At 48.3% G+C, this 27,316-nt stretch overlaps 1 protein-coding gene across 5 annotated transcripts in view; it reads left to right on the plus strand.

Moving 5' to 3' along the window:
* The window catches only part of STK24 (serine/threonine kinase 24), a 112,915-nt gene that overhangs the window by 34,741 nt on the left and 50,858 nt on the right, over positions 1-27,316 (plus strand). For 3 of the 5 annotated variants that reach the window (XM_004746116.3, XM_004746112.3, XM_045081390.1), the window contains exon 2: positions 12,623-12,853. In XM_004746116.3, coding sequence (XP_004746173.1) covers positions 12,623-12,853 — 231 coding nt within the window. Of the gene's footprint in view, positions 1-5,652; positions 5,722-10,980; positions 11,146-12,622; positions 12,854-27,316 lie in introns of those variants that run through there. The other 2 variants (XM_004746114.3, XM_004746113.3) reach the window with 2 other exon arrangements.

A 27,316-nucleotide genomic window follows, 5' to 3' on the forward strand; every position in this document is an offset into this window, starting at 1 on the left:
AGCTAATATACACCATTTGCTATTTAAAGGTGTTTTATGGTAAATAAAAGTTTTTATTTTGGAGACTTTGAATTAACCAACTTAATACACAAAACACCCTTTGGGGCTGGAGGCAGAGAGCAAGCTTGCAAGGTCAGCGAATTACCAGGAGGCAAGTTAGTGGAGGTCGCAGGGGAAGGAGGTAGAGAAGATTGAAAGGCTGAGCCTTGGGGAGATACCCCAGCCCGAATGACGTCCCACTTCGCTGATGTGATTCCTTCCCAAGCGGAGAAAAGCAGGTGAGCGGGAGAAAAGTTCTCAAGGCGTTACTGTGGAGCAGTCTCCTGCGCCTGACCGCTGGTTCTTAACCTTGCTTGCCTGGTGGAACCTTCTGGGGACTCGAAATAACACTGATGCTGGGGGGTCCCCTCCCCAGAGCTTTGGATTTCATGGTCCAGGGTGATTGTGGTGTGCAGCCCCGGTTGAGAACCACTCCGCGGTGGGGCAGCAGCCAGTAGAGCCATTGGTCTTTGTTGCTCCCTCCCCAGCAGGTTGTCCTGGCCCCGGGCTCTGGTCGCTGTGGCTCTTGCTCGGTGCCAAAGGAGGCCAACGCCATCTTGGGGATGGTGCATGCCATCAGGTGGTTAGTTCTTCAAGCCACAACTCATGAGTGCCGTTTGTGCTGTTGAGGGTGCAGGCTGACCAAGTAGGACACTGTCCTGCACACCTGTCCTGTGTCCTGAAGAGGAGCCCTCGTGTCCTGAATCAGCATTTGGTGTAAAGGCCAAAGCCCCGACCTTAGACTTCCGACTGAGTCAGAGTGAAGAGGCCAGGGTTCCCCTGTTGTGTTTAGGTCAAAATGTGTCTACGGTTGGCTGCGGGGTGGGGGGAACCCCAGTGATCTGACCAGGGGAGATGTGCTGATTGTGACGATTCAGTTCCTTGAAAGCAGGACACCCCTTCCCAGAAGTGTGCCGGAGACTTTCCAGGCAAGGGTGGAGGCGAGGGGTGTACCACGAAGTTTCTTCACTGTGTCCGTTCCCAGAACTCTAGGGGGCCAGACATGGCAAGGATTTCTGGGAAAATACTCATGGAAAGGCATCTGAGTTTTTTTGGGTCTTTTTTTGGGGGAGGTTATAGATACTAGAGTGGCTTTGTATGTATGTAATCTTATATGTGTTTCATCAAAAGTTCAGCTTTTTTTTTTTTTTTTAAAGATGGGTAGGCATGGGAGAGATCCCAATCAAGAATGAACTTTCAACTTGTTAGGATGGGGAAAAGCTTTTACGGGTTCATGGACTTGATTAGACAAATCCCATCTTTCAGTGCAGAGTGCCTCTTGAAATGTAACGATTACATTAATCTGATGAGATGGGTGTTCAGGGCATTTTATTTGCCAGTAATTAGCTCTAAGATATCTTATTTATGAGAAGAATAATTTATACTAAAAAAACAGGAATGTGGGGAGCCTGGGTGGCTCAGAGGCTTAAGCAGTGCTGACTTTTGATTTCAGCTCAGGTCATATATGATCTCAGGGTCCTGGGATGGAGCTCTGTGTTGGGTTCCATGATCAGTCGGAGGCTGCACAGGATTCTTTCTCACCCTCTCTCTCTGCCCCTCCTTCCTCTCTCTCTAAAATAAGTAAATAGATCAATCTTTTTTTTTTAAACAAGAGTATTAAGCCATACTTTAAAATTATGATAGTCTTTAAATGTGTCTTTGGGGGCGCCTGGGTGGCTCAGTGGGTTAAAGCCTCTGCCTTTGGCTCAGGTCATGATCTCAGGGTCCTGGGATCAAGCCCCACGTCGGTCTCTCTGCTCAGTGGGGAGTCTGCTTCCTTCTCTCTCTCTCTCTGCCTGCCTCTCTGCCTATTTGTGATCTCTCTCTCTCTCTGTCAAATAAATAAATAAAATCTTAAAAAAAAAAATCCCTATTTGGGACCACGTTGCATTGTTATAAATGGTATGCTTTCAGTAACTGTTTTGGCCAGTGTTTCAGTGATTTCTAAAAATGTTTCCAAAACTAAGTGCTGTTTTAAAGATGACCTCACCTGTTCTCCGAGGTGCTTGCTGAGTGCCCGCCCGCTCTAGCAAAGGTAACAAGTCAGTGCCAGTGCCTCACTTTTTCTCTTTCTCTGAGGCTAATTGGATCCTCTGACATGTATAAGGTAAATAAATACTGGGAGCATCATTGTTCTGTTTCACCGAGAAATTAAGGACTTGCTCAAAGTCATAGGACAGTATTGCCACAGGGGGACAATCCGGGTCTTTTGATGCTTTTGTGTTCTTGTATTTTGCTGTCAGAGCTTGGGAGGCAAGGAGGGACATGCTCAAACTTTATTTATTTATTTTTTTAAAAGATTTATTTATTTATTTATTTATTTATTTATTTATTTGACACAGAGAGGTAGGGGGAGCATGTGGGCACAAGCAGGGGGAGTGGCAGGCAGAGGGAGAAGCAGGCTCCCATGGTATCCTGGATCCAGGACCCTGGGATCATGACCTGAGCCCAGAGCAGATGCTTAACTGGCTGAGCCACCCAGGTGCCCTACTCTCTCTCTCTCTCTCTCTCTCTCTTTTTTTTTAAGTAAGCTCGAAGCCCAGTGTGGAGCCCAATGCGGGGCTTGAACTCACAACCCTGCTGAAATCAAGAGTCGGTCGCTTACCTGAATGTGACATGCTCAGGCTTTGGAAGTAGATGGCTATGGGTTTGAGTTCGGGGTGTGTCATATACCCTGTGTCCTTCAACAAATCAGCATGACCGCTGCCAGCTGGAGGGGATCCATCCTTCCGAGTGGGCATCTGTCATTTTTCTTAGGGCTTCATTCTGCCTTAGGGCACATCTGAGACCAAAGAGTTTGACCGCCTCCAACTGTAGCTTTCCCCTACCTTGTGAAATGGGGAAGGCCAGGAGTTGCTCCAGGTCTCTGGCTTCTCTCCAGGTGTCAGGATGTAGCTGCTGTGTGTGTTCCAGTCTTCAGCTTGTTTTGCAAGACAAACTGAGGTTCAGGTTTCTGCTCAGGAAGTTTTAGTAGGATGTCTTTTTCACAAACTAAAACTTTTTTTGTTTTTCTGTTATTCTTTTTGTTGTTGTTGTTTTTAAAAATTTATTATTTTAGAGAAAGAGAGTGAGCACAAGTGGGGCAGGGGAGGAGGGAGAGAATCTCAAGCAGACTCCCTGCCGAGCACAGAGCCTGTTGTGGGGCTCGATCCCACTACCCTGAGATCGTGACCTGAGCTGAAACAAAGATCGGACGCTCAACTGACTGAGCCACCCAGGCACCTCTAAGATTGTGTTTGTGTTTGGGAACCACATGGGCTTCTTGATAAACTGCTTGGGTGTGCTGTGTCCACACCCACCAGGCAGTGCCTTTGCATCTTTCCTCCTTGGCCATAATTCTCCCTTTCCATTGCTTGTGCTCATCTAACCTTGAGTCTCTCTGAGACTTCCTGCACGGCCGAGCCTGCCTTCTGTGTCCGTTTTTTTTTTTTTTTTTTTATTCATTTGACAGAGAGAGATCACAAGTAGATGGAGAGGCAGGCAGAGAGAGAGAGAGAGAGGGAAGCAGGCTCCCTGCTGAGCAGAGAGCCCGATGTGGGACTCGATCCCAGGACCCCGAGATCATGACCCGAGCCGAAGGCAGCGACTTAACCCACTGAGCCACCCAGGCTTCTGTGTCCGTTTTAGGGGATGGAGTAGTCCGCACTTACCGGGAGTGGAAGGTCTTCAGAAAGTTCTTGCTTTTTATAATTCTTAGCATCATTTCTTAGACCTCAGAGCTTTTTACTTGGAGGAGGGGCTGTCTGGGGCTCAGCGGTCTCTCTGGAAGCCTTGTGCTAGAACGCTGCTTGGCGGCCCAACCCTCTGGCCTCCCTGGTCGGTGGTTCGTTGACGACCACCACACATGACCTCCACGGGGCTGTCCTCTGCAACTTAGGAGTTTTGCAGATGTTTCCTTCCCGCTTTCTGGTGATGCTCCCTCAAGCCTCCTAGAATCTCCCTCATCCCTTTCCTGAAGGAGGAAAGGCCTCATTGTTTTAGTTGATTTTAGGGTAGCGCAGTGGCATGTGCATTGGTTTGTGAGTTAGGTGATTTGGGGTTTTACTTCTGTCCGCAGTTCAAGGGAAAGGCTTTTAAGAAACTACGGAGTCATGACCAAGCGCTGTCGGAAAGGGCAGCTCAGTGTTAACGACGAAGAACTACAACAGAAGCAGTTTTCCTTATGTTCCTTTATCTCTTGAGCATCCTGAAAATGTACTGTTTGCCCATTTTACAGATGTGGAGACAGATATGGGGGTTTCAGTAACTTGCTATGAATTTGGCAGAGCAGAGATCTGAAGTGCTCGGGCCCCTAGACGCCATAGTTTTTGGCGGGTAATTTAAGCATCAAGAGGGACAGTTTTGAGTAACTGTCTGATAGTTTATTTTGGGTCTCATCTCTCCAGATCTTAGGTAGCTGCTGCCCCAAATGAGAGATTGTGCATGTCAGCGAGCAGCTGACACCGGTTCTGTTCTTCGGCCTCCGCTTTCCTGGTCTCTCCTCCCTGTAATGCTCTGGATGTGGGCTGGGTTTTTGTTTTCTATTGTTTGAATATGTCTTCGGCTTTCCTTCTTGGAAAGGGGCGTCTGCTTGAGATTCTCCCCGTTCTTTCCTTTTGAGGGAACTCTGGATGCTGTCTTGCAGCTCACCTCTTTGCTGGTTAGGTTGGCGAGATGGTAAGATGCTCTCTTCGGTGATCACAATCTCAAGTGGGAAAACAGCCTGCAAAAATGTTAATACAGTTTTCCTCCCACCGCGTGGGTGTGCTCCTGGAACCACTGCCTTTGCTCAAGGGAGTGGTCAGGGTTGAGTGTCATTAAGCAGTAAATGGGAATTCCCCCCCCCAAGAGCCTTGAAATAAGGCTGATCTCTTTGGTTACAGAAGAAAGAGGGTGTGGGACACACAGTTGAGATTGGGCTTTTTTTTTTTTTTTAAGAATTTTTAATAATTTTAAGTACTTTAAGACTTTCAAGAAGTTGCAGAAAACGCTGTGTAGTTCCTGTGTGCCCTTCCCCTAGCATTCCCCAATGATAGCCTCTCACGCTGTAAAAACCAGGAAACCGATGTTGGCACGGTGCTAGTGAATTAGCTGCAGACCTACTTCAGGCCAGACTTGCCAGTTTTTGCCTGTAGTTTTTGGAGGGTGTAGTTGGGATGCAGGACTGTTCTACTGTCACAAAAAGTCTGCCTGTCACCTCTTACCCAGCATCCCTTCCCCCGCAGCCTCACAGCTGTTCTCCGTCACTCTTAGCTCTGTCACTTCAGGAATGTTCTATAAATGGAACCGTACACTAAACCCCTGGTGCTCATAGACAGTGTTGAGAAGGTGGGTGATGGGAGAGTCAGTAGGGGTGTCGGAAAGGAGCCCCGGGATTCTGGTTCACAGGGGGCATCTGGGGCTTCAGTAGAGATGATGCGTTGCCCGCGGGTGAAGGAGTGAAGGAAAACCATGGGCTTTAAGGTTAAGTGGGAGCCCACCGGCAGGGTTTAGGAAGGTCTAACAGTGGGTCAGTTGGAGGCACAGCTGCTGTGGGGTCAGGCGGGGCAGGGGGGGATTGCATGGGGAGACATTCCAGAAGAATGATGGCCACAGTTGGGCGGTTGGGATAGCAGAGGAATTAGGATGTTGGAATCCGCCGCTATAGAAATGGCAGACAAGAAGGCTGGTGGCACTGGGACATGGGCTGGGAGAGCCCGGCAGGTATGAGGGTAAGGGACGGCGGGCAGCCAGGGTGGAGGCATGCGGGTGGTGGGGCTGCCCCGGCTGGCACATGGGTCTCCCGGCTGGGTGCCTGTCCGCTGCACGGGTGGTGGCTGCCTGCGGTGCTGCCTGGCGGGGGGAAGGGGTTCTGAGGCCGAGGGCCTCTCTAGGAGGACAGATCTGCGGTTGGTGAGTGGGTGCGTGCCCGATTCCGAGGTGGGGTTGGGGCGCACCTGCCGCCGACTCCCCCTCCTCATCATGTGCTCTCTGTTGTTGTAGGGACGGGAATGCGATAAGTAGCAAGTGTTCGAACATATCAAACTTGGCTCCTTTCTCTTCTCAGAGAGAAACAAAGAGCAAAGCTTGGCTTTAACCCAGAGCGGGGTAGTATGGTGTGGCCAGAGCCGGACAGCTAAAGCCAAGGAGCTTTGAAAGTTGATTAGTAATGCCAAATGCATTTTTCATTGCCAGAAATGATCCAAAGAAAACAGTAATAGCTATTCAAGTTTAAAAATATAAAATACTTGTCATCCTAGAACTATTTTAATGTATTCTCTCAAGGGATTACGAAATACGCTGAATTGTAGCAGAACCCCGAGCTCCGGGAGCGCGCAGCTTAGCCCTTTCTCTGAGCTTTGGAGGGGAGCGGGTCACTGTGCATGTGGATTTTCTTCCCAAAGAGATCCCAACGGTGCAGGTGGGCCTGTCCTCACTGTGCCGCGTGGCACGGGATACTACTTCTGCTGAGCACATGTCCATTTCCTGTGGCCGGGGCTTCTAGGAGATCCCAGGCGCTAGGGTAGCTGGTCACCCCGAAACTTCCATATTTTAATCAGCGAGAGGCTTGTGTTGATTCTGGATTCACCCTGACTTTTCAGCTCTCCCACAGTCCTTGAGCCCTGGAGGTTTTCCAGGCTCGTGGGGTCGGGGCTCAGGAGCTTTTCCAGAGCCCAGACTTTTGCCTGAGCCCCGCCCCTGAGGGAATGCATCTGCCATTTATTTTGGTCAGTTCTGAGGGATCTTGACCTTAATATGATTAGGTGTAACAAATGCTCCGGTCTCCCTAGACCTTGTAATTAACAGTAAACAGGATAATGTGTGAGTGCGTAGGAAGTTCCAGAATGTAGCCAAGGTTTAATGAGACAGGCAGCCTGGTGGTGTTAGGGAGAAGGGGTGATGAATGTGGGACGATGGCACCCAGAAGTGGAATCCACATGTCCTTTCCCAGACTTTCTGGACATAGCCCGTGGTGGTTCTGCGAGAACTGGAGAGCCGTGACTAGAGACGAGCCCTCAGTGTTGGAGGGCCTTTGGGGCAGACATCGCATGGTCCGTGTGTCACCTGGCGCCACGAGAAGACGCTAGGTGCCCACTCCTTAGTGCTTTTCCTGGAGACACTCTTGTTTCTGTCCCCATGACCCTTCTCCCAAAGGAGGAAACGGAAGTTTGCAGATGTTGAGTAGCATATGGGGCCCTATTACATAGTAGATATATAAACGCTGTCCAAACTCTTCCATCATGAGAAACCTTTTCCTCCTCCGGCTCAGAATGAGGCTCTCCAGGCCAGCAGTGCGGGTGGGAATTTGGACTTGGGGGGCCTGAGTGGTATTTCTGAGGGTCAAGTCCAGGACCTGTAGGGTGGGAGCTGGATGTTCTTGTGCTGGCAGTACCCCACCTGGGGCTCTCTCCCCGCCCCGCCTTGTTGATCCAGGAGAGGTGAACTTTGGCGGGAGGGTCCTGACCTTCCCGCTGCTTCGGAGAAGGCTGAGCTGCTGTGTGTCCTGACCCCTGCCTGGGATCTGGCTGGGGCTCCAGCAGCAGGACCCTGCCGCCCGTCTGGCAGGTGGGATGCGGGGGTGAGACGCCAGCAAGCCTTTCTCACCTGGGATGATGGCCAGCTTAGTTCATTCAGCATTAACCAACCTACCTTCCTTCCTTCCTTCCTTTCTGGGAGTGGGGGTAGGAGGTGGGGCAGAGGGTGAGAGAGAGAATTTTAACCGTAGAGCTTGATTTCATGACCCTGAGATCATGACCTGAGCCCTAATCAGGAGTCAGACACTTAATCCGAGGAGCCAAGGTACTCCCCAGCATAAACCATTCTGGAGAGAAAAGCCTCAGGATGGTGGTCAGAACAGCCCCCGTTCTACCAAGGGGATCTGCTTTGCCCGTGGCATAGATTCCGACAGGCAAATGCTGAAGCTGCTTTCTGAACAAGGTCATGGTTGGCACTGAGTCTCTCATGGCTGTGGGGCTGCATGGCCTGATAATGACTTGCCAAAGGGCAGGGGACCCTGCTTATTTAGTCCCCTGCTGTCACTGTATTAGCATATGTCTCCCTCCATGCCAGGGACAGTCTGCAGCCCGGTTCCAGCTGCTGACACAGTGGCAGAGAGTGGGGACTGACACGCCACACTCGACCACACGCAATAGCAAGCTGTGGCCGCCAGCTGCACCGTACAGGCTGCAGGAGAGGGCTTTGGGGGAGAGGGTCCAAGCAGTCGTGTGAGCAGCTGGGTCTCCATCAGGCCAGAGGGAAATCGGGCAGCTGATTAAAATGAAACACTCCACCAGAGTAGAGAATGTCTGTCTGCCCCTGCCGCCCCCACGATGGACACGTTTCTCTGGCAGTGATGTGGGATTTCTGTTAAACTGGTTGCCTGTTCTTGTCTAACTTCTCCCCAGAGCATCGTGGCCTGAAACATTGATGATGGAATGTGGCTCATGATTCCTGGGTTGATTAGGGTTTCCCTGCAGGTCCTTCCTGGGCTCGTTCACGTGCCTGTGGTCAGCAGGAGGAGTGCTGGCTGTCTGCCCTGGGTCCCAGGTTATGTCTGGTGTCTTGGTTCTTCTCCGTGTGACCTCTCCAGCAGGCAAGCCCAGGCCCCCTTTTGTGCCAGTGGATGCATTCCAAGACGTCAGAGACAGATGCTGCAGGCAGGGCCTCTTAAGGTTTAACCTTGGCAAGAGCACAGCGCCCTAGGAAATCCAAAGGCCAGCTTGATTCAGGCCACCTCTAGGTGGGAGCAAGGGGCACAGTGGCTTTGGGGTGTGGACGTAAGGCGATGAAGTTGTTACTCTAATAATCTCCCAGGCTGCCTGCTGTCCCCGAGGATCCGTGTCCTTTACAGCTACAGGATATACGGATACAGCTACAGGATATACAGATCTCCTGTTTTTTCCCTTCCCAGGTGGCACAGCATCGACCTTAGAATCTGTGCTCTGCCGGCCTCTGCCAGCGATGGTCCCGGGGGGGCCACCAGGTTGCAGCTCTGCAGATCTGGCTTCTCTTCATTCAGGGAACTGAGGCTTGAAAAGACACCCCCCAAAACAAGCAACCAAACCAGCATGGCGGGGTGGGAACACGGTGACTGCAGCAGCCGGGCCTGTTTCAAGAGTGGCGGGAGGGAAGGGCGTGTAGCAGCGGACGGTCCTAGCAGCTCCGAGGTCCGGCCCTGCCCTGGCAGCGGGCTCCTTTTGGGCGTCAGCCGTGGTGTCCGTTGGTGGTGGTCAATAACCAGCCCACTGAAACCTGGAGGTTTCCAAGAGCAAATTTGCTCCCTCTCGTGCAGTCGGTGGCTGCCCGGGAGGCTGGGCTGGCCTTGGCTGGGCGCTGTCACGCGGCTGCGTTGAGCTCGGTGAGCTGGTGGCGGGGCTGCGGCTGGGAGGTTGAGGGTCCCCTGAGCCGTGGAATCGCCGGGGCTGAGTGAGTCCCTCCCCTGCGCTCAGTTCCAGCCTCCTCAGCCCTTTTGGGGCCTAGGTTTAGAAGTCCCCACGTTCTTTTGGCCAGAGCCTGTGTCAAAGTCTGCCCAGATTTAGGGGGTGGGGACGCAGACTCTTTCTTGCTGGGAGGAGGGCCAGTGACTTTGCAAAGGCGGGTGTGGGCCTAGAGCGGGGCGGTTCACTGGGGTTATCCTGGTACCAGGCTCCCTGCTCTCCTCTCCGGCATTGTGGGAGTGTGGATACATTTTTGTTGGCTTCATTTTCTATTCTCAAAAAGGAATGCCACGGTCTTTTCTTAGTCTGGGGCCGGGACAGTTAACAGAGGGTGTCAGGTTAGCTGACCTAAAACAGCCGGATCTTAGTGGCATGTAAGCCTGTCAAGGCTGTTGCGCTTCTGTCCCCGGGTCTCCCGGGCAGTGGTTCTCACAGTGGGCCCATGGATCTGCGTCACCTGGTTGCTCTCTGGTGCTTGGGGGCCGTACACCACATTTGCTGAACCAGAAGTTCCGGGGCTGGGGCCAGGCAGTTTGTGTTCCAACAAGCCTGCAGGTGATTCTGAAGCCACAGAGGTCGTTTCTGCAAGTTCAGGGGGCTCTTCCTACAGCTCCCTTAGCCTTGCAAGCTGGAGGGCCGCGTTCCTCGCTCCCCCTTCCTCTGGCTCTCAGTCCCCCTGAATTAGGATATTCTTTGTAGACTCTACCCTGCAGGGCGTGTGTCGGTGTGAGGCTGGGGCTTTCTCCCTGCTCAGGGGACATTTCTTGGCCATCAGTCATCGTGCCCAGGGACATGGGTCAGGAGTTAAAATATGGTCCCTGACTTCCCTCGGCTCCTAGTCTAGTGAAGGAGGTAGTGTGGGAGGGCTGGCCGGTTCAGGGAAGTGACAAATGCAGTTCGTGTAGCTGGAGCTCGAGGTGTCCATGTAGAATTATGGATCTAGCAAGTCCTCGATCCTGGGAGTTAAAATTCAGAAGGCAGGGCAGGAGCTCGCAGTTTTGAAAGTTACCCCATGTGTAATTTAAAGCCGTTTTTCCTAGGAGGTGGCTATTCGTCAGAATTAATTGGGGGTCTTCAAACAATATGGGTTATGTGCCCCTGCCCTGTGCATGGCTGAGAGCATTTTGGGATTGCCCACGTGTCCCAGGGGCTTCCGACCAGCCAGGCTGGGGGAACACAGTCTCAAATCGTGACACTGCGTGGCGGGGACGAGTAGAGGAAGGATGTTGTGCTCTGTGGGTAGTCTGTGTGGGGAGACTCTGCTGGGACCAGGGACCGGGAGGAGCCGAGTGCAGAGCAGGGTTTAATGCCAGGGGCCTGGAAAGTTCCCAGAGGGAGGGCTTCGTGGAGGAGGACAGGATCAGGCATGGCAGCCTCTGGGCTGCAGCCGATGGACGGGGGGGGGGGGGGGGGGGGGGCAGGGCACCTGGCTGGACTCCGTGACCGGCGGGGAACTCTAAGGGAAGGAGAGGGCGAAGGAGGAAGGCGACCAGGGAAGCCCAGTGTGTGTGTTTTTTCAAATGGGAGAAACCCGAGCAGGCTGCCAAGGCTGATGGGTCTGTAGAGAGGGCTGAGCGGAAGAGCGAGCAGTGAAGCCGGCCCCCGATGAAGCCACAGCCCGGGGGACAGAAGGATGGACTCAAAAGCTCAGCGCTTGGGATTGGCCTTGAAGAAAAGGAGGGCCCCCTCCCCTCATCCTGGGGGGAAGGAGGTAAGGGAAGGGGTTTGGAAATGGGAATTTCTAGCTGCTGAAGATGGACGTGGTCTCTCTCTTGTTCCTTTTTCTTGCAACCCAGGATGTGTTCTTTTTCTCACTTATTTTGTTCATTTTTACTGATGGGGTTAGTGGGTTTTGCGAGTGTTTACCTTGTTCAAGTGCACAGTCTCAAAAATGGGGCTTCTTTGGCATCTGTGAGATAGCCCCTGACTTGGTGCGCCTGTGTTAGTGGGGTATGCTATCCCTGCGGGGTTCACACTGCGGCGCAGCAGCCCCTCCGCATGGGATCGGGCGGGCTGGGGTTCAGTAGTCCCTCCCTCGTGAGGTGCTGCTTGGGACTCTGCGGGTTTCACCTTGAAAGCAGGTTCGTGGTTAGTGCCGACTAGCTCACAGTGCTGCCGACATTGCTGTAATTCTCTGTTGAGGGCCCCCCACACCTCCTCCTTCTGTGCCTGCTTTCCCGCCTCTTTTTCAGCCCTTCTCCTTCCCCATCTTCCTTCCTTCTCCATGTTTCCATTTCTTACGAGGACTGGTAGACTTTGAGGGTGAGCCTGCCATCCTCTCACTGGTGGGCAGCATTTTTGAGAGCAGGTGTGGGAGGCGGTGTATCCAGGGTCCTGTCTTACTCTGGGGGGTTTCAGGTGGTGCCAGCAGTCTTTTGGGGTGGATGGTCCCTTGTGCTGAGATAGGCCGTACCCCTGAGTCTCCTTGCTGAATGTCAGTCTCCTCCCTTGTCACCTCCTGGGATGACAGGTTGCTGCCCACTGAGAACTCAGCTGCTCACACATCTCTCTGGTCAAGGAGTCCTTAGGGTGGGTGTTGGAGTCCCCTTGGAAATGGACACTGTGTGTGTGTGTGTGTGTGTTCACCTAATCGCACTAGAGATTAAGAGCTTTCAGAAGGGATTTCAAGGGCGTGATGCTTACAAGACAACAGGTTCTTAATGTTTTCTGGGTTCTGGTTAAAATATTGAGGCCAAGGTAGTAGCTGTAGGTGAAGATGCATAGGGCTGCCTTTGCTGGACTTCAGACCGGGCCTGTTAGGAAATCATTAAGTGCTGGTTAACCTACATCGCAGTGCATAACCAACCTGAACTTAGGAAATGAGGCAGAGAGGGGGAAAAAAGGGAGAAAAGTGGAATATTTGCTTCAATAGGGGTGTTTTTCAATAAATCCATATATCATATTGCATTCAAATAAGGGTTTGGGTTTTTAATTAAGCAAGTGCTGGAGCCTTTCCCAGTTTTTATAGTCTGGGTGGTTCTTATTTGCACACTCGCTGTGTTTTATAGAGAGGAGGCTTAGAAATCTCCGTGTTGTCCTGTGTGTGAAGAGCTGTGAGCATAACCAGCCTGACCCTTAAATGAAGAAGACTGGAAGACTGTGTTCTTTATGTTTGTAAGGAAAAAGGAAAATCTGGTCCCTATCTTGTGAGTTTCTGAAGGTTCTCTTCTTTTCGTTCTCTCCTACAGAACCTGAAAGCAGATCCAGAAGAGCTTTTTACGAAACTGGAGAAAATTGGAAAAGGCTCTTTTGGCGAGGTGTTCAAAGGCATTGACCTTCGGACTCAGAAAGTGGTTGCCATAAAAATCATTGATCTGGAAGAAGCTGAAGATGAGATAGAGGACATTCAACAAGAAATCACAGTGCTGAGTCAGTGTGACAGTCCCTACGTAACCAAATATTATGGATCCTACCTGAAGGTAAGGCTTGAAAATGAGAACGCAATTTTCCATGACCCGGTGTGTGACCGAGCTGGAGCTGTGTACGTGAAGGACGTCAGTGTGGCAGCTTTCAGAGGAAGGAGAAATGTTCTGACCTTTGCGATCAGAAGAACCTGGCCTTGATAGTTTTATCATCCTAAATGTCACCTGTAGAAATATATTTTGGTTTAAGTTTTTGTTGATGTTGCCTTTCAAAGAAGAAAATTATTTCTGAGGGGGACTTGGTCATCAAAGACACCTTTATTCTGAAGGTATTATAATGGGCATCGATGACTTTCCCTGGTTTTAGCATGGTTTATCATAAAAACTCATGCTGCCCTAATATTAGCCTCTTGATATTATCACTTATCTAGTGTAGTTTAATACTATTTTAGAAAAACTGCTGGAACTGATACTGTTGTTGAGTGAGCTAGTTTATCTCCACTTGACTTTGAAGAATTGTAGGTAAGTAAATAATTACTTAAAAGAGTTACAACAGTCCACTACGCATTGTCCTTGACTTCACCTGGTTCTGTGAGTCGGTAAGACGAGCATTGAGATCGGTGTTCTGGTCCCTCCTGGGACTGTGTTAGGTGTTGTCAGTCACTCCGGTTGCACCACTCAGAAAGCATAAGGCTGTCCCTTGGGTTACAAGTCCCTTGACTTAACACCCGTTTTACTGACCTTAACAGTGTAGTATCTTCCAACGTGGAGTTTTGGCAATTAAGAATTGGTGAACAAAAATTCTAAAATAACTTGTGGAAACGAAAACCTCATAGGTAGGAAGAACTCCTTCCTGAGAGGTGGTCGGCGGTGAGCCCAGAGAATGTACAGCCGGGCTTCCTCCCGACCGGGTTTACGCTCTGAACTCTTCACGGTGCTGCCCGCCATGTCAGCCTCCTGACGGTGCAGGCTTTGACTTTGAGGAAATGGAATAATAAGGTATAAGCGGAAGGATGGACATTTTGAGAACCCATCGATTCACTTAAAATGAATATTTAAAGAAATAAAAATCGAGTGGTAATCCAATCTATTTTTTTTTTTTTTTTTGGCAATGTGACATAGGTTCAAATGGCAAAGGATGGCAGTCGGCCATGGGTCAAATGCAGCCTTGTGAAATGGAGAGAATAAGTTTTGGAGTCTGACGTCTTGGTCTTGAATCTTGCTTGTCTTGGCATGTGGTTTTGAGCAAGCTTATTTGTTTGTTTTTTGAAAAACTTCCCTGCTTCCTCATTTGTAAAATGGGAAATTATGGTATATACCTCATTGTTGGAAAGATTAAATGGTATCAAGTATGTAAAAATACCTGGCATGTGCTAGGTGCTTAACGAGTGTTAATTTCCTTCCTTAATTGAATTTATTCATACTCCTTCTCTGAAATTACCTAGCAATGAAGGACGTATTCACTGAGGTCAAAGCAAGGAGGAGGAAGTGTGCCAGTGATAACAGTGGATGTTGGGGTGGGGTGCATCCATTTTGGGTCGTGATAGGGCAGAAAAAGAAGCACCGTATGTTTTGATTCTCATGGTCTAAGCAAAAACACGTCTGACTACCGGACGGGAAAAGCAAAGGTCTTAGTGATGTTAAATATCTATTGAGAAAAAACAAACAGCCAAAGAAACTCAACTTGAACTCTGCTGTACCACTTAATATTCTTTGTGAAATGACTTCGACAATAGCTTTATTGTAAATTCAGAGTTGGTTTCATGTGGTGTGTTGATGTTGTATTTTAATATGTTCATGGTTCCTTCGGCAAAGGAAGGGTGGAAGATTCTGGCAAATTTGTGGTGATTTATGCCAGCTAATAGTCGACTATGGGAATAAAGGATCAGTGGTTCAAAAGTATCTTTTTCAGCCCAGTTCTCCAGCAAAATTTTAACTGCCTGCTGGAATAGATTGCTGTATTATGGCCAAACATGGTGTTGACTCTACATACTTAGAGATTCCATCTATAATGTCTCGTTCTTGCCAGAGTCACTGATTCTAGAACATATATTCCAAGTCAACCTAACCTTGATCTAGAGTCGTCCAGTAAATTTATTTGGTTAACATAATGTCAGCTGCTAGAATAACCTCCTCCCCCCCCAATTTATAACAGCTCACATTGGATACAAGCTTATTTCTTGCTCACTGGTAAGCCTGATTTATGGGTGGTTTTCCTCCAGACAGTGATTGAGGAACCCTGGTTCCTTGTTGTTCTTCCTTCCACCTTCCGTGCGTGACTGTGCTCGTGGGCCTTAAGTCACTGTGGGAGCCAAAATGGAGACTCCTGTGAGAAGTGTCCATATGCCCAGGCCTAGGTATGGAACACGTCATTTCTGCCCGTGTTCCCCTGGCCAGTCCACAGTCATTCGACCACACCAGACTCCGGAGAGGCTGGGAAAGGGCATCTCATCATGAGCCTCATGCAGCCGGCTGTGGGCTTGGTGCTCAATGAACCGTCCCTTTCTGAAGCCTCTTACCCTGTAAAGGACGTAGAATAATTTCCAGAGTGATTTTCTCCACTAACTATCTTCAGGAGGATGAAAAGTTTTGATAACTTTGTCTAGAATGTCTTACATTTTACTAGGCAGATTGTCTTTTAGAGAATATAACTGCCTCAAGAATGCCAAAAATAATATCATCATTGTGGAAACTTGCCCTTGGTTTCTTAAACCACGTAAAAGTGGATTCTGTGTAATTGGATTAAGAACATAAGGAACTTTTCTAGTTAAGCAGTAATGGCTGTTATGAGTTGGGCAGGACAAGAATCCAGAACTGTGAGTCTATCCGCTGGTTCTTGTTTATCAATTCCATGAAGTTCCTTGCCCAGAGGAAGAGCCTCAGTGATGAGCCAGGGGCTTCGTATCATCTCTGCAGGCTGACGCAGTTGAAGCTTGTAAAGTCCTGTCAGGTAGGATACAAATTAAATCGATAGAAAAGACAGATGATGGGTCAGTGGGTCTTTGGCATTAAGTTGAAAATTACTGTGCTTTCTGTGGTTTTTGTTTCCCTTCTAAAATCTCCCGGTAGCATTCAGAGGGTAATATTCTTAGTTCTTTAAGGGCTGATGGCAGCGAGGGCCTTCCGTTTCACCTGGCGTTGAGTAAGGACTTTCATATACCACGACCGGGCAGAGAAGAAATGAGCAGAAACTGGGTTCTTCGTACTGGGCTAGCACTTAGAGGCTTCCTAACTGTGTCCGTTGGTTTCCATCATCTGGTCTAGAAAAAGAGATTAAGCACAATAGGTCCGGAGTGCTCTGATACACTGAATGTTATTGAGGATGAGGGGCGCGGAGTTGATTTCCTACTGTGTGGCTGGGATCCGATCAAGAACCGCAGTGGAGTAAGTGTTCCGCCTGAACAAGGTCGGTCGAAGGAGGAGACCAATTCAGGTTCTGGTGACGAATCTGAAGCCTGGGGGGGGGGCTTGAAGGTTACCAGGGTCCAGAGAAGAACCGCATTTGTTGTAGTTCAGGTGTTTCTTGTTTGGGAAATGAAACCAGTGAGAATATTTAATTAACCAGAAGCCTCTGAGTCCTAACCATAAACTACTGGAATTTCCTGTTAGAAAAATACCACCTGCAAGGTCAGAATGAAACTGTGTGCATGTGCGTACCCCGCATGTGTGTGTGAGTGCGCGCGTGCACGCGGCGATGCTCCGGGCGATGTGAGGGAGGGGAGAGAGAAGTCGGTGGTTTTTAGTCGGGCAGGAAAGACACAGAAGATCGTAACCACATGATGTTCCTTAGGATTCTAAGCCTGTTTCCTTCTTGAGCAGTGTTCACAAGTGCTGCTCACCCTCGTTAGCTCTACCCGGCTCTTCCGGGGTTTTTTTGTCGTTGTCAATTTGCGGAGGTAGATGCGTTATTAGAATCTCCACTCTGAGGGTCACAGTAAGGGCCAGGAGTTTAGTCTAGGGTCTTAGCACAGGTGCTGACACCCCCCCCCCCCGCCGCCCCCCCGCCCCGCGTGCTTTAGGCTGCTGATTTTCTAAGGAGAAAACGCAGAAGCAGAAACTTCCCCTACGGGGTTACTGATGAACATTGAGAACAGGTAGATAAAGTGCCTGGCATGTGGGAGATCTTTAGCAAATGATCATTTTTTTTTAAAGTAAGAGAGAAGTTACCTGTGACAAATGATTCAAATTCATGAGGTTTTTATTTTTTAAAAGATTTATTTTGGGGAGGGGGCCAGAGGGAGAGAGAATCTCAGCAGACTCCCTGCTGAGCGCAGAGGAGGGGAAGGTCTTGATTTCAGGACCCTGAGATCCGTACAAGAGTCGGAGGCTTCACAGACTGCATCACTCAGGTGCCCCCCAAATTCATGAATCTTAAAAACAGATCATTAGCATTTTAAAAACGAGGTTGATCATTTTCCTTTTAAAGTAAATGACTTAGTACTTTCACATATGAAGCCAGCTTAACCAAAGCAAATCACATGCAAGGCAAAAAATCCAGAAAACAAAAAAAGCTGTATTTCTCTTAGCTGTTTTTGTCATAGTATTGATACTAAGGAAACATGTCCATGGAGTGAGTAGGTGTCTAGTAGTGAATTCAGATCCCCAACCTAAAACTAAGGTTTTCTTCAGTTCCTGAAAAAATTTAGGGTACTTTTACTCATCAGATTCACTAGAAAACTAACATGGAAAAGTCCCCTGATGAGTTTTAGAAAACACAGAGCTCTACGTAAAGACAGATTAGGCTGGTAAAAGGGTTGGCTACGTTGTGTACATTACAAGTACACTTCACAATGATTTATTTTTTAAAGATTTTATTAATTTATCTGAAGGACAGAGATCACAAGTAGGCAGAGAGGCAGGCAGAGAGAGAGGGGGAAGCAGGCTCCCTGCTGAGCAGAGACCCTGATGTGGGGCTCGAACCCAGGACCCTGAGATCATGACCTGAGCCAAAGGCTGAGGCTTTAACCCACTGAGCCACCCAGGCACCCCCAACAATGATTTTTTAGAGTTAAATTATTTCGACTTCTGACGCCTTTGGTTCTTTTCTTCTTCGTTCTCCAAAGGGAAAATAGTTCGTGATGAAATAGAAAAAACAATCATTTTGCCCTTAGGAAAAGAAGTAAAAGAAAACATGTATAAATGGCTGGCATCTTTGTGAACGAGGCTGCTGGGTTGGTTACCGTCCACCCACTATGCTCATGCTTCTTGTCCCAGCGTGACTAATAGCCTCTCCTTTGACTCTCAGAAGCATCCATGTTTGGACAATGTACTCAGCCTATTCTGCTTTATCTCAAGAAAAAAAAAAAAACAACAAAAAAAAACTAAACCCAAACTACAGTCTCTTGCTTCCCTATATTGTATTATAATTTCACGATCTTTTTATCTCAGAGATGAAATAAGAGTGTTGCAACATGATAGTAAACATATCTGTTGGGACATGTCTGAATTTATCTTCGCTCACACTTTTTCCCCAACTGCTTGCCCCACAGTAGATCCTGCTGTTGTATTGACCTAGTTTCAGACCTAGTTAGCAATACTTTTGGGAGGCATTTCGGCTCACATATATGCCTAGTATGCGTGTAAACACTCTGCCTCAGGCATTCTTACATAAAGCACACAGGTTCCTCCTCGCTCATGCTTTCCCTGCCCCTGAAAGCAGAGTGTCCCAGCACATCCTCACTGAGACAGAGAAGATGCCGTACCCTGGTATCTAGGATTCTGTGGGTATAGTCCACGAGCAACGATTTGCAGCTTAACTGAACTTGAGTCAACAAGGCAGAGTTAAGGGGCCAGAGGGGAAAGTCAGAACTCGCCTGCTGTTAGGAGTCCCTGTGCCGAATGGGACTTTCTGTGGTTGTAACAGAGAAAGGCATGTGAAATTGGGGCCCAGCCCAGGCACCTAAATGGAGTAGATGTGGTCCCTCTGTACCTCCTGCCGACATCCCCAGGCCGCACCCTGCGACGCTGACGGTACCCGTGGCCACGTCCGGAGACATTTTCAGTTGTCAGCACCGGGGATGGTGCTACTGGCGTGTGGTAGTGGGCGGAGACCGGGGTTGCTCCTACAGACCCTGCAGAGCCCAGGACAGCCCCTACAACAGAGAGCCACTCAGTCCAAGTGTCCGTCGTGCCACCGCGGAGACAGCACGGCCCATGGAGTGAGCCGTGATCTTTTGTCCCAGAATGTAGGAGGAATGGAATTTCTGGGGCTTCGGTTGGGACTCTGGGAAATATCCCCAGGGGTATTTTGGACACTCTCAGAGACCATGATGATGTCCATGTGATTCTGTGGCCAGACCACAAGCGAGCTTCGGAAGCCGCGTGAGCAGGGTGCGTCCACATCTGGGACCGTGACCTCATGCTCTGTATGCTGGGCTAACCTCCGAAATGTCACACGGTATTTTGGGGACAGTGGTATCCAAAAGATGCTTTCCTCCGTGACTTTTACTCTGATGTAAGATAGGACAAAGGCTGTAGGATTTTTCAGAACGTTATGGGGCAGTAAGTGTGTCATTTACCTGAATATTGTCGAGGACCCTCTCTTGGTTAGTGTCCATGACAAACTCTGCCCTTTTCAACAAAGCCCTGGAGAGTGCTGCTGGTCCGGCCGCCCAGGGATGCTGGTCTCGGGAAGGAGAGGGAGCCTTCCCTCACTGCTGAGTGTCTGAGTGGGAAGCGGGATTCTCCCGTGAGCATTTGTGGGCTTACTACAAAGTTCATACCCCGGAGACATTATTTAATACCCAGACGAGTGCTGCGTAACCTCCTCCGATTGATTTATTGTCTGTGTTCTTGATGACAGCCAAGGTCAAAAGTTAATGATGCAGCAAGTGAGATGCTGATGCCTTGGTTTTTTTCCCCCGTTTTTGGTATGTTTTTTACTTTTTAGTTCTTTTTGGTCACTTGTTTATAACAGTGGCGTGTCATTCTTAGTCTTAAGCAGAGATCGTCCCACTGTAGCCTCTCCGAGTTTTGGGCTAACTGCCTAATTAATAAAATGACCTGTTTTATAATGTTAAATAAAGAATTGGTCATGCGCCCCCCCCCCCCCCCCGTATTTCTTTCCACTTTTTCCATTAATGGACATCAGATAAGGAGAGTGCAGGTTTTCCGCCCCTGTTTTTCGGTGTGGCACCATCAGTATTGATCTGTGTAAGACCCTGGTCTGTTTTCATCCATTTGATTGTATTTCCTTCTTCCCCCTACCTTTTTCTTCTGTATCATAGGTTTTGATATGTCTTAGGATAGTGTGTCCTCAGTAGATACAGTGTTTTGTGTGTTGTGCATGAGTTTATTTTTCCCTACCACATAGTTGTTTTTCAAAATTAGCACGCGGTAAAATTAAGCGTTTTTGGGTGTACAGTTCTTACAGTTCTAGTTCTTTGTGTCTTAACACACGTATGGATTCTTACAAGCACCGCCATACATAGGACGCAGAACAATCCCAGCATCACGAATAATTCCCAACTCGTTGCCCATCTGATCCCCTGGCATCCGTTCATGTGTTTTATTGTCCCTGGGGATGTGCAGGTTCCAGAGTGTCCTATAAAGGGAATCGCACATCCTGGTCCTTCTCTCAGCTAGCGTTGTGTATTTGGGATTCATCCACGTTTGTGTGTGTCCGTTCTTTGTGCCTTTTCATTGTTGGGTCATGCACATTGTCATGATGTACCAGACTGACCCATCGAAGGGCACTGGGGTAGTTTCCGGGTGTCGGCCATCGTGTGTAATGTTGCTGTAAACACTCCCCCACAGGTGCACGTAAGCTTTCGTTTCTCTAGGATAGATACTGGAAGTGGGATTGCTGAGTCATGTGGTTAAGCTTATGCTGGAGTTCCCACAGTGCCTGTGTCATTTTGCATTGGCTTTGTCAGCATTTTTTATGGTAGCCATCTCTGTAGGTGTGTCATGGTATTTCGTTGCAGTTTTCATACGCATTTCTCCAGCGACTTAGGATGTTTGACTGTCTTTTCATATGGCTCTTATTTCCATCAGCCCTCTGGAGTAGGGTACTTTTGCTTTACTACCTGACACTCCTTTTTGGTTTCTCTGTTTTTTTGTTTTTCTTTTTAAAAAACAGCTTTAAGGGGGCACCTGGGTGGCTCAGTGGGTTAAAGCCTCTGCCTTCAGCTCAGGTCATGATCCCGGGGTCCTGGGATCGGGCCCCACATCAGACTCTCTGCTCGCCAGGGAGCCTGCTTCTTCCTCTCTCTCTCTGCCTGCCTCTCTCCTACTTGTGATCTCTGTCTGTCAAGTAAATAAATAAAAAAAAAAAAAAAAAAAAAACCAGCTTTAAGGAGGTAGAATTTACATGCCCCATAGTTCATCCATTTAGATGAAGTCTTCAGTGGTTTCTGGTGTATTCCCAGAGTTGTGCAGCCATCACCATAGTGAACGTTAGAACATTATCATCACCCCAGAAAGAAACGAGTGTCCATGACCAGTCACTCCACATTTCCTCCCAGGTTCCCCATCCGTAGGCCCCCAAGGACCTACTTTCCAACTCTATAGATTTGCCTATTCTGGAAACTTCATATAAATGGAATCCTAGGATATGTGGCCTTTTGTAACTGGCTTCTTTGACTTAGCATAATCTTTTTCAAAGTTCACCCATGTTCTAGCATGTGCTGATACTTTATTCCTTTTCATGGCTGAATTGTAGCCCATCATATGTATGATTTTTTTAGTATTTCCGTTTTTAGTATTTGGTATGTATATTTAAGTTTTTAGTATTTGGTATGTATATTTAAGTTATTGATTTTTAAAAAATAATTGAATCTTCTTTTAAGATTTATTTCATTATTTGATAGAGAGTGAGAGGAGAGTGTGCACACACAGGGGAGGGAGAAGCGGGCTCCCCACCGAGCAGAGAGGCTGATGCGGGGCTCGATTCCGGGATGACCTGAGCCAAAGGCAGACGCCCCGAGGTTATTGATTTTTTTAAGTCCATATTTGATATCACAAGTAGCTTCTCTGACTCTGTTGTACTGTTAACTGAGAGGTATCCTTTGTTGAAAGAAATCTTTAATTCTAGTGTAGATCAGTCTGTCAGTTTTTCACCTTCTGGTTTGTGCCTTTGGGATCCTGTTTGAGAAATCCATTAGTTCCTCAAGTTTATAGTTTTTATGGTTTTTTTCTTCAGTTAGCCTTGGAGTTTTGCTTTTTATTAGATCTTTATCTGGTATATAGTGGGAAGTAGGGATTTTATTTTTCTCCATACAGTGGGATAGGTTTTCCATTACGAGTCTGTAAATGGTCTGTCCTTGCCCTGCTCAGGTATGATGCTGTAGCACACCAAAGTCTTACATATTTCTAGGCCTGTGTCTGGATTTTCTGTTCACTTGTGAAGCCAGTATCATACATGTTTTATGTGTGTGATTATTAGCTTGTCTTTAAGTCTCAATATCTGGAGGGGATAACCCTCTTCATCTTTCCCGCGTACAAACAAAAGCTTTGCATGAGGTCTTTGAGGATCTTTATTCTATCGTATAAGGTTAAGAATGAATTTGTACATTTTCTGTTTAAAATCCTACTGAAATTTAAAAATTTATTTTTGAGGAAAGTTGTCTTTTTGTGAACCTTAATAAAGTTAAATATTGTCCCATAAAAGATCTTGTGGATTTGTAGGTCAGTTCCTAGACACGTATCTTACCTTGCTGTTTTGCGTGATATATTTTTGGGTTGCTTAGTTAAGGGCATTGTGATAATTTTTTTCGCATTGTTTTTGGTAATCTTGCTGAATTCTTGCTAGTTTTGCACACGTATGTTCGGATCCGTAAATACCGGCCGTTTTCTTCCTTCCCTAACACCTTCCGCCAGCATCTTCCATTTTCGGTTTTGGCTGTGACCTCTAGGACTGTGACTGTGTTGGTTACGTAGTGATAGGAAGGGTATACCTGTGTCGTTCCTGATCTTAAAGAAAATGCATCTTAAATTTTTCTTTAATAGGTATGGAATTTGATACAGAGTTCGGCGGTGCAGACTATTTTTTCTAAATAAGGAAGTCTGCCTCTAGTCCTAGTTAGAAGGCTCTTTAAAAAACAAAGTAACAGGGCGCCTGGGTGGCTCAGTGGGTTAAAACCTCTGCCTTCGGCTCAGGTCATGATCTCAGGGTCCTGGGTTCGAGCCCCACATCAGGGTCTCTGCTCAGCAGGGAGCCTGCTTCCTCCTCTCTCTCTGCCTGCCTCTCTGCCTACTTGTGATCTCCGTCTGTCAAATAAATAAATAAAATCGGGGAAGGGGAGGTAACAAATCATAATACTCTTTTTTTCCCTGTAGTTTTAAAGACGGTTATGTCTTTTCAGTTACGACTTTTTCAGTTATGACTTTTTCAGTCTCCGTGTACGTAGGTTGGCTAGATCTGAGGTGTGCCCCTTCCAACTTCTGAGAAAGGAAACGGGTGTCACAGGGTGAGGACGGTCCTCTCTAGCTGATGTTGGTAAGAAGACCCCGGAGCTGGTTTCATTAGCTGAGAACTAGGGTCCTCTTCTGGGGCCTGCAGTTTTTTGCATACCACTCAGATGGAACAGAGAGAAGTAGAACCTGACCTTGCCTTGGACTGTAGGCCGCTGCAGGGGCCCCATCACCAAGATTCCCACCATCGCATTTCCTTCCTGGTCACGGGTCAGGAACGATGCTGAGACAGAATTTTAGCAGCTGTTCAATTGCTCGCTGAGTGATTTACTCACATCTGTGCGGGCAGTTACTGTGCGTCTTGGCTCCCAAACCTTGTGTGGGTTCCTGCGGTGGAGGTATAACCCGGCTCAAAGCAGCTGGACCGAAATCACTGCACACTGGCTTGTGCTGAATTTGACAAGAGGTTTCCAGGAGGCAGAAAGTTTTTGTATTTGAAACTGGCCTGGAGGGATTACTTGTGGGGCAGTACCTTGATAGAGTACCTTGATAGAGTTGTCTCTTTGGGAATTGTTCAGATGGTATCTGGAAGGTCTAGGGGTCACCATTTCTACATGTGCACCTTGGGATTTGTTTCTCCCTTTGCTGGGGACTATCCAAGACACACTTGGGAGTATTTTCGGTGGCGGTAAGAGGAGAGGAAGGATGGGTTGGGGTGGTTCAGACTGCCTTGGTGGTTCTTGTATTTTTGAATTTACTATAATACTAAATATTTTCCATCCACTGGTTTTAGATTGCACTTTGGTACTTTGCCTCTACATTTCGGGATAGGTAGGTTTGTGAGAACGTGGAACAGAGACTCTTGGGGATTGGGGGAAGGGTCTTTGAATTTGGTTTGGGGAAATACCCTACAGAGGCTCTAGAAGAGACCTAGTTAGAAGGGAAAGATCGCCTTTCCCTGCCGCTTTCTGTTCTAGCCCCCCTGACCCCAAGCCCTGGAGATCTGGAGGCCTGCCTCTGAAGCGCTAATTCTGGCTCTGAATCTTGGGCCTTTGTCCTCGTCTGCAAAATAAAGTTCCTTTCAGTCTCTGTTTTGGCTTAGCTTGCCATTCAGTAAGGTTTTTTTTCCCTCTTATTTGTTTGTTTTAATTAGAGCGTGAGCACACACAGGTGCACTGGAGGTGGGATGGGGGCTGGGGGGTGGGGAGGAAGTACCAAGCTAGCCCCTCTTGGGTCTAACTCGGAGCTTGATCTCATGACCCTGAGATCACGACCTGAGCTGAAATCAAAAGTCTGACGCTTAACCGACTGTGCCACCCAGGTGCCCCCAATAAGCAATTCTTAAGCACAGTCAGAGTAATTAGAATCCTAGATTGTCAGAGCAGGAAGGGACTTGGCAGGCTCCTGGCACACTCTTTATTCTCTGGATTAGAAAACCAAGGCACAGATGAGCTGAGTGATTTCCTTTTCTCCCGGTATCAGAGTCGGGCTGGGTTCAGGGCTGCGGGGCTCCTCGCCCCTTGTCCCCTTTTGGCTTCCCTGCACCTGACTGTTGTCCTGTCACATACTTTTCCCTTTTCCGTGTTGGATTCCCTCCACTGGTGGCTTGTTCCTCCTTCCATGAAGGGGATTTCAAGGTCTCATCCGTGGCTTAGCCCATTTTGCTTGAGCTGAGCTGTTCAGTCCTGAGGACGGGGGTCCTAACTGTTGCTTAACGAAGCACCTGCCCTTTCCTCCCTCCTGCGGATGATGGAGCTCCGCAGGCAGCCCCTGGCGAGCGTCAGCTCCTGAGGCCTGGCTGCACCTACAGATGATCTCATTTCTTGGTTCCCCACTGTGGCCTAGACCGTGGGAGTGCTAAAAGCTCCCCAGGTGACTGTAATGTGAGGTCACGGTGAAAGTCATTAATCGGTAGGATCACCTTGAGGAGAAGGAGCGTCCGCAGAGAGCAGCACACAGAAGGTAATTACCACTAAGGAAGCTTTCAGTGTTGGAGAAAATACCAGCTCAGAAGGTTTCAGCAAGAAGGGTGTGTGTTTCCTCACAGAGCAAAAATTCCAGAAGAAGGGCACCTCCTGCTGATGGTCCCCAGGGTCCTCAAAGATCCAGGTTCCTTCTTCCTTTTCATACCGCAGTCCTCAGGGTCTTAGCTTGGCCTGTGGGCAGATAAAGGGCCATTCTTTTTTTAGGAAGTGTTCTTCAGGTATAGGAAACCTTTCTCAGAAAGCCTCCCTAGGCCCCCTCCTTACATAGTCACTCATCAGACCTGGGTGACAGCCTGATGCCTCACTGAGCCCCTGGCTGGAGAGATGGGGCCACCTCATCGGGCCCCGCCAAATAGGACTTAACCTCTTTTTCTCCCCCCCACCCCCCGGGGTTTACCTGTTAGTAGTAGTAATCTCTGCAGCCACTGTGGGGCTGGAACTCATGACCCCGAGATCAAGAATTGCATGCTTCTTGCACTGAGCCTGCCAGTTACCTCTAGGATTTACTTCTTGAGCTGGAGAAGAGTGGGTTTCCCCCAGAGTCATGAAGTCAAGGGAGGGAGAAGGGGGAAGTGTTGGTTGAGTAAATCAACCAACAGAGCCTCTGAAAAGGAATTCTGTTAGGTCCTGCCCTAGACATGCCCACTGGGAAGCTCTCTGCCACCCCTGCCATGGGGAGTCTGGCATTTGCTTACCTGGGAGCGTTCCATTTTGCTGGTGGCCATTGAGATTCTACTGGAAACTTGATCAAATTAGCCAGACCCTGGACTTGCAGGCGCCTGGCCCTAGGTCATCTTTTCACACCTGCCTTGAATCTGAGTCCAAGTTAGTATCGTCAGATGGCCTAGTGCTGAATTTCTACCTTATTTCTTGGCTGGTTTAACAAGAGAGATTCTTGCCTAGCAGGTGTTGACCTTAAAAGTAAAATAATCAGTTATTTTACCAGCAAAATGAATTTATTTCGGGATAGCAGAGGAATTGCAACTTGGGTCTGTCAAGCTGAAGCAAAAGGCATAGTCAAGTCCAGAAGATATGGGAGAGGAAGACTCTTTTATAGGGGAAAGGGGGCGCTGGGCAGGGCTGTTAAAAACAAAGTCCATTGGACTGAAGGGGAGGATTGGATGTGTAGCGGCTTCTCATTGGCTGAGTTGTGGCGGTCTCTCATTGGCTGGGGTGTTGCCGGGGGAGGAGAAAGTCCCTCTTGCTGGAGTGGTAGGGTATAGGCTTCTTTCTTTTGGGGCTCTAAGGCGTCGCGTACAGTAGTAGGGTGTATGGGGCTGCCCCCTTCTGGCCTCTCAGCTCCATTTTAAATGAGGTTTCCTTTATTCAGTTATTTACTCTTCGGTGCATAGATGATTGTCAACCTCTATAGCTCACATGTGTTGAATGAATGAATGAATTTGAATTTGTTTCAGTAGCTTTGACATAGATCCAGAAGCCTAGCCAACACCTAAAAAAATCTTTCCTATGGGACTCATAATTGGACTCCCTTGGGATAATGGGGACCTGCTTTGGCTGCCAGAGCTGGCTGTCACATGAGCCCTGCAGGGCGGCCCTGTCCCTCCTATTCCTTCCATTTTGGTTTTGTGGTCCTGTAGCTCTCATTGTTAGCACCACCTTCCTTGTTCCTCACCTGTGGATGATTCTGTGGTTGCCCATAAAACAGTCTGGCAGAGTTTACATTCCTTTTCCAAACAGCCGTTCGAGTAACTTAAAGTAGCCTGCCCTTATCCGTGGGGGATTAGTTCCAAGACTGCCAGTGGTTGCCTCAAACTGCAGATTGTACCAAGCCCTATATACTATGTTTTCTCTTAAATGTACATATGTGATACAGCTGAATTTATAAAATAAGCACAGTAAGAGATTAACAGCAATGACTATAATAATAATAGAACAGTTATAGTAATAGCATTAATGTGAATGTGGTCTCTCAAAATATCTTACTATACTTACCCTTCTTATGATGCTGTGAGTTGATAAAATGCCTATGTGATGAGATGAAGTGAGGTGCAAGACACAGGCATTGACCTTTTGGGCCTTTCACTGGGAGGAGGATCATTTGCTTCCAGATTGTGGTTTAGTGCTGATCACTGAAACTGCCAAGAGCAAAGCCATGGATAAGGGGGGATTTGCTGTAGTAGCAAACTTGCTTTCTACAGAGCCGAGTTCTTCCTGATAACTT

The sequence above is a fragment of the Mustela putorius genome, unplaced genomic scaffold, assembly GCF_011764305.1.
Source record: "Mustela putorius furo isolate JIRA1106 unplaced genomic scaffold, ASM1176430v1.1 tig00000551_pilon_pilon_pilon, whole genome shotgun sequence".
In the NCBI taxonomy this organism is placed as follows: Eukaryota; Metazoa; Chordata; class Mammalia; order Carnivora; family Mustelidae; genus Mustela; species Mustela putorius.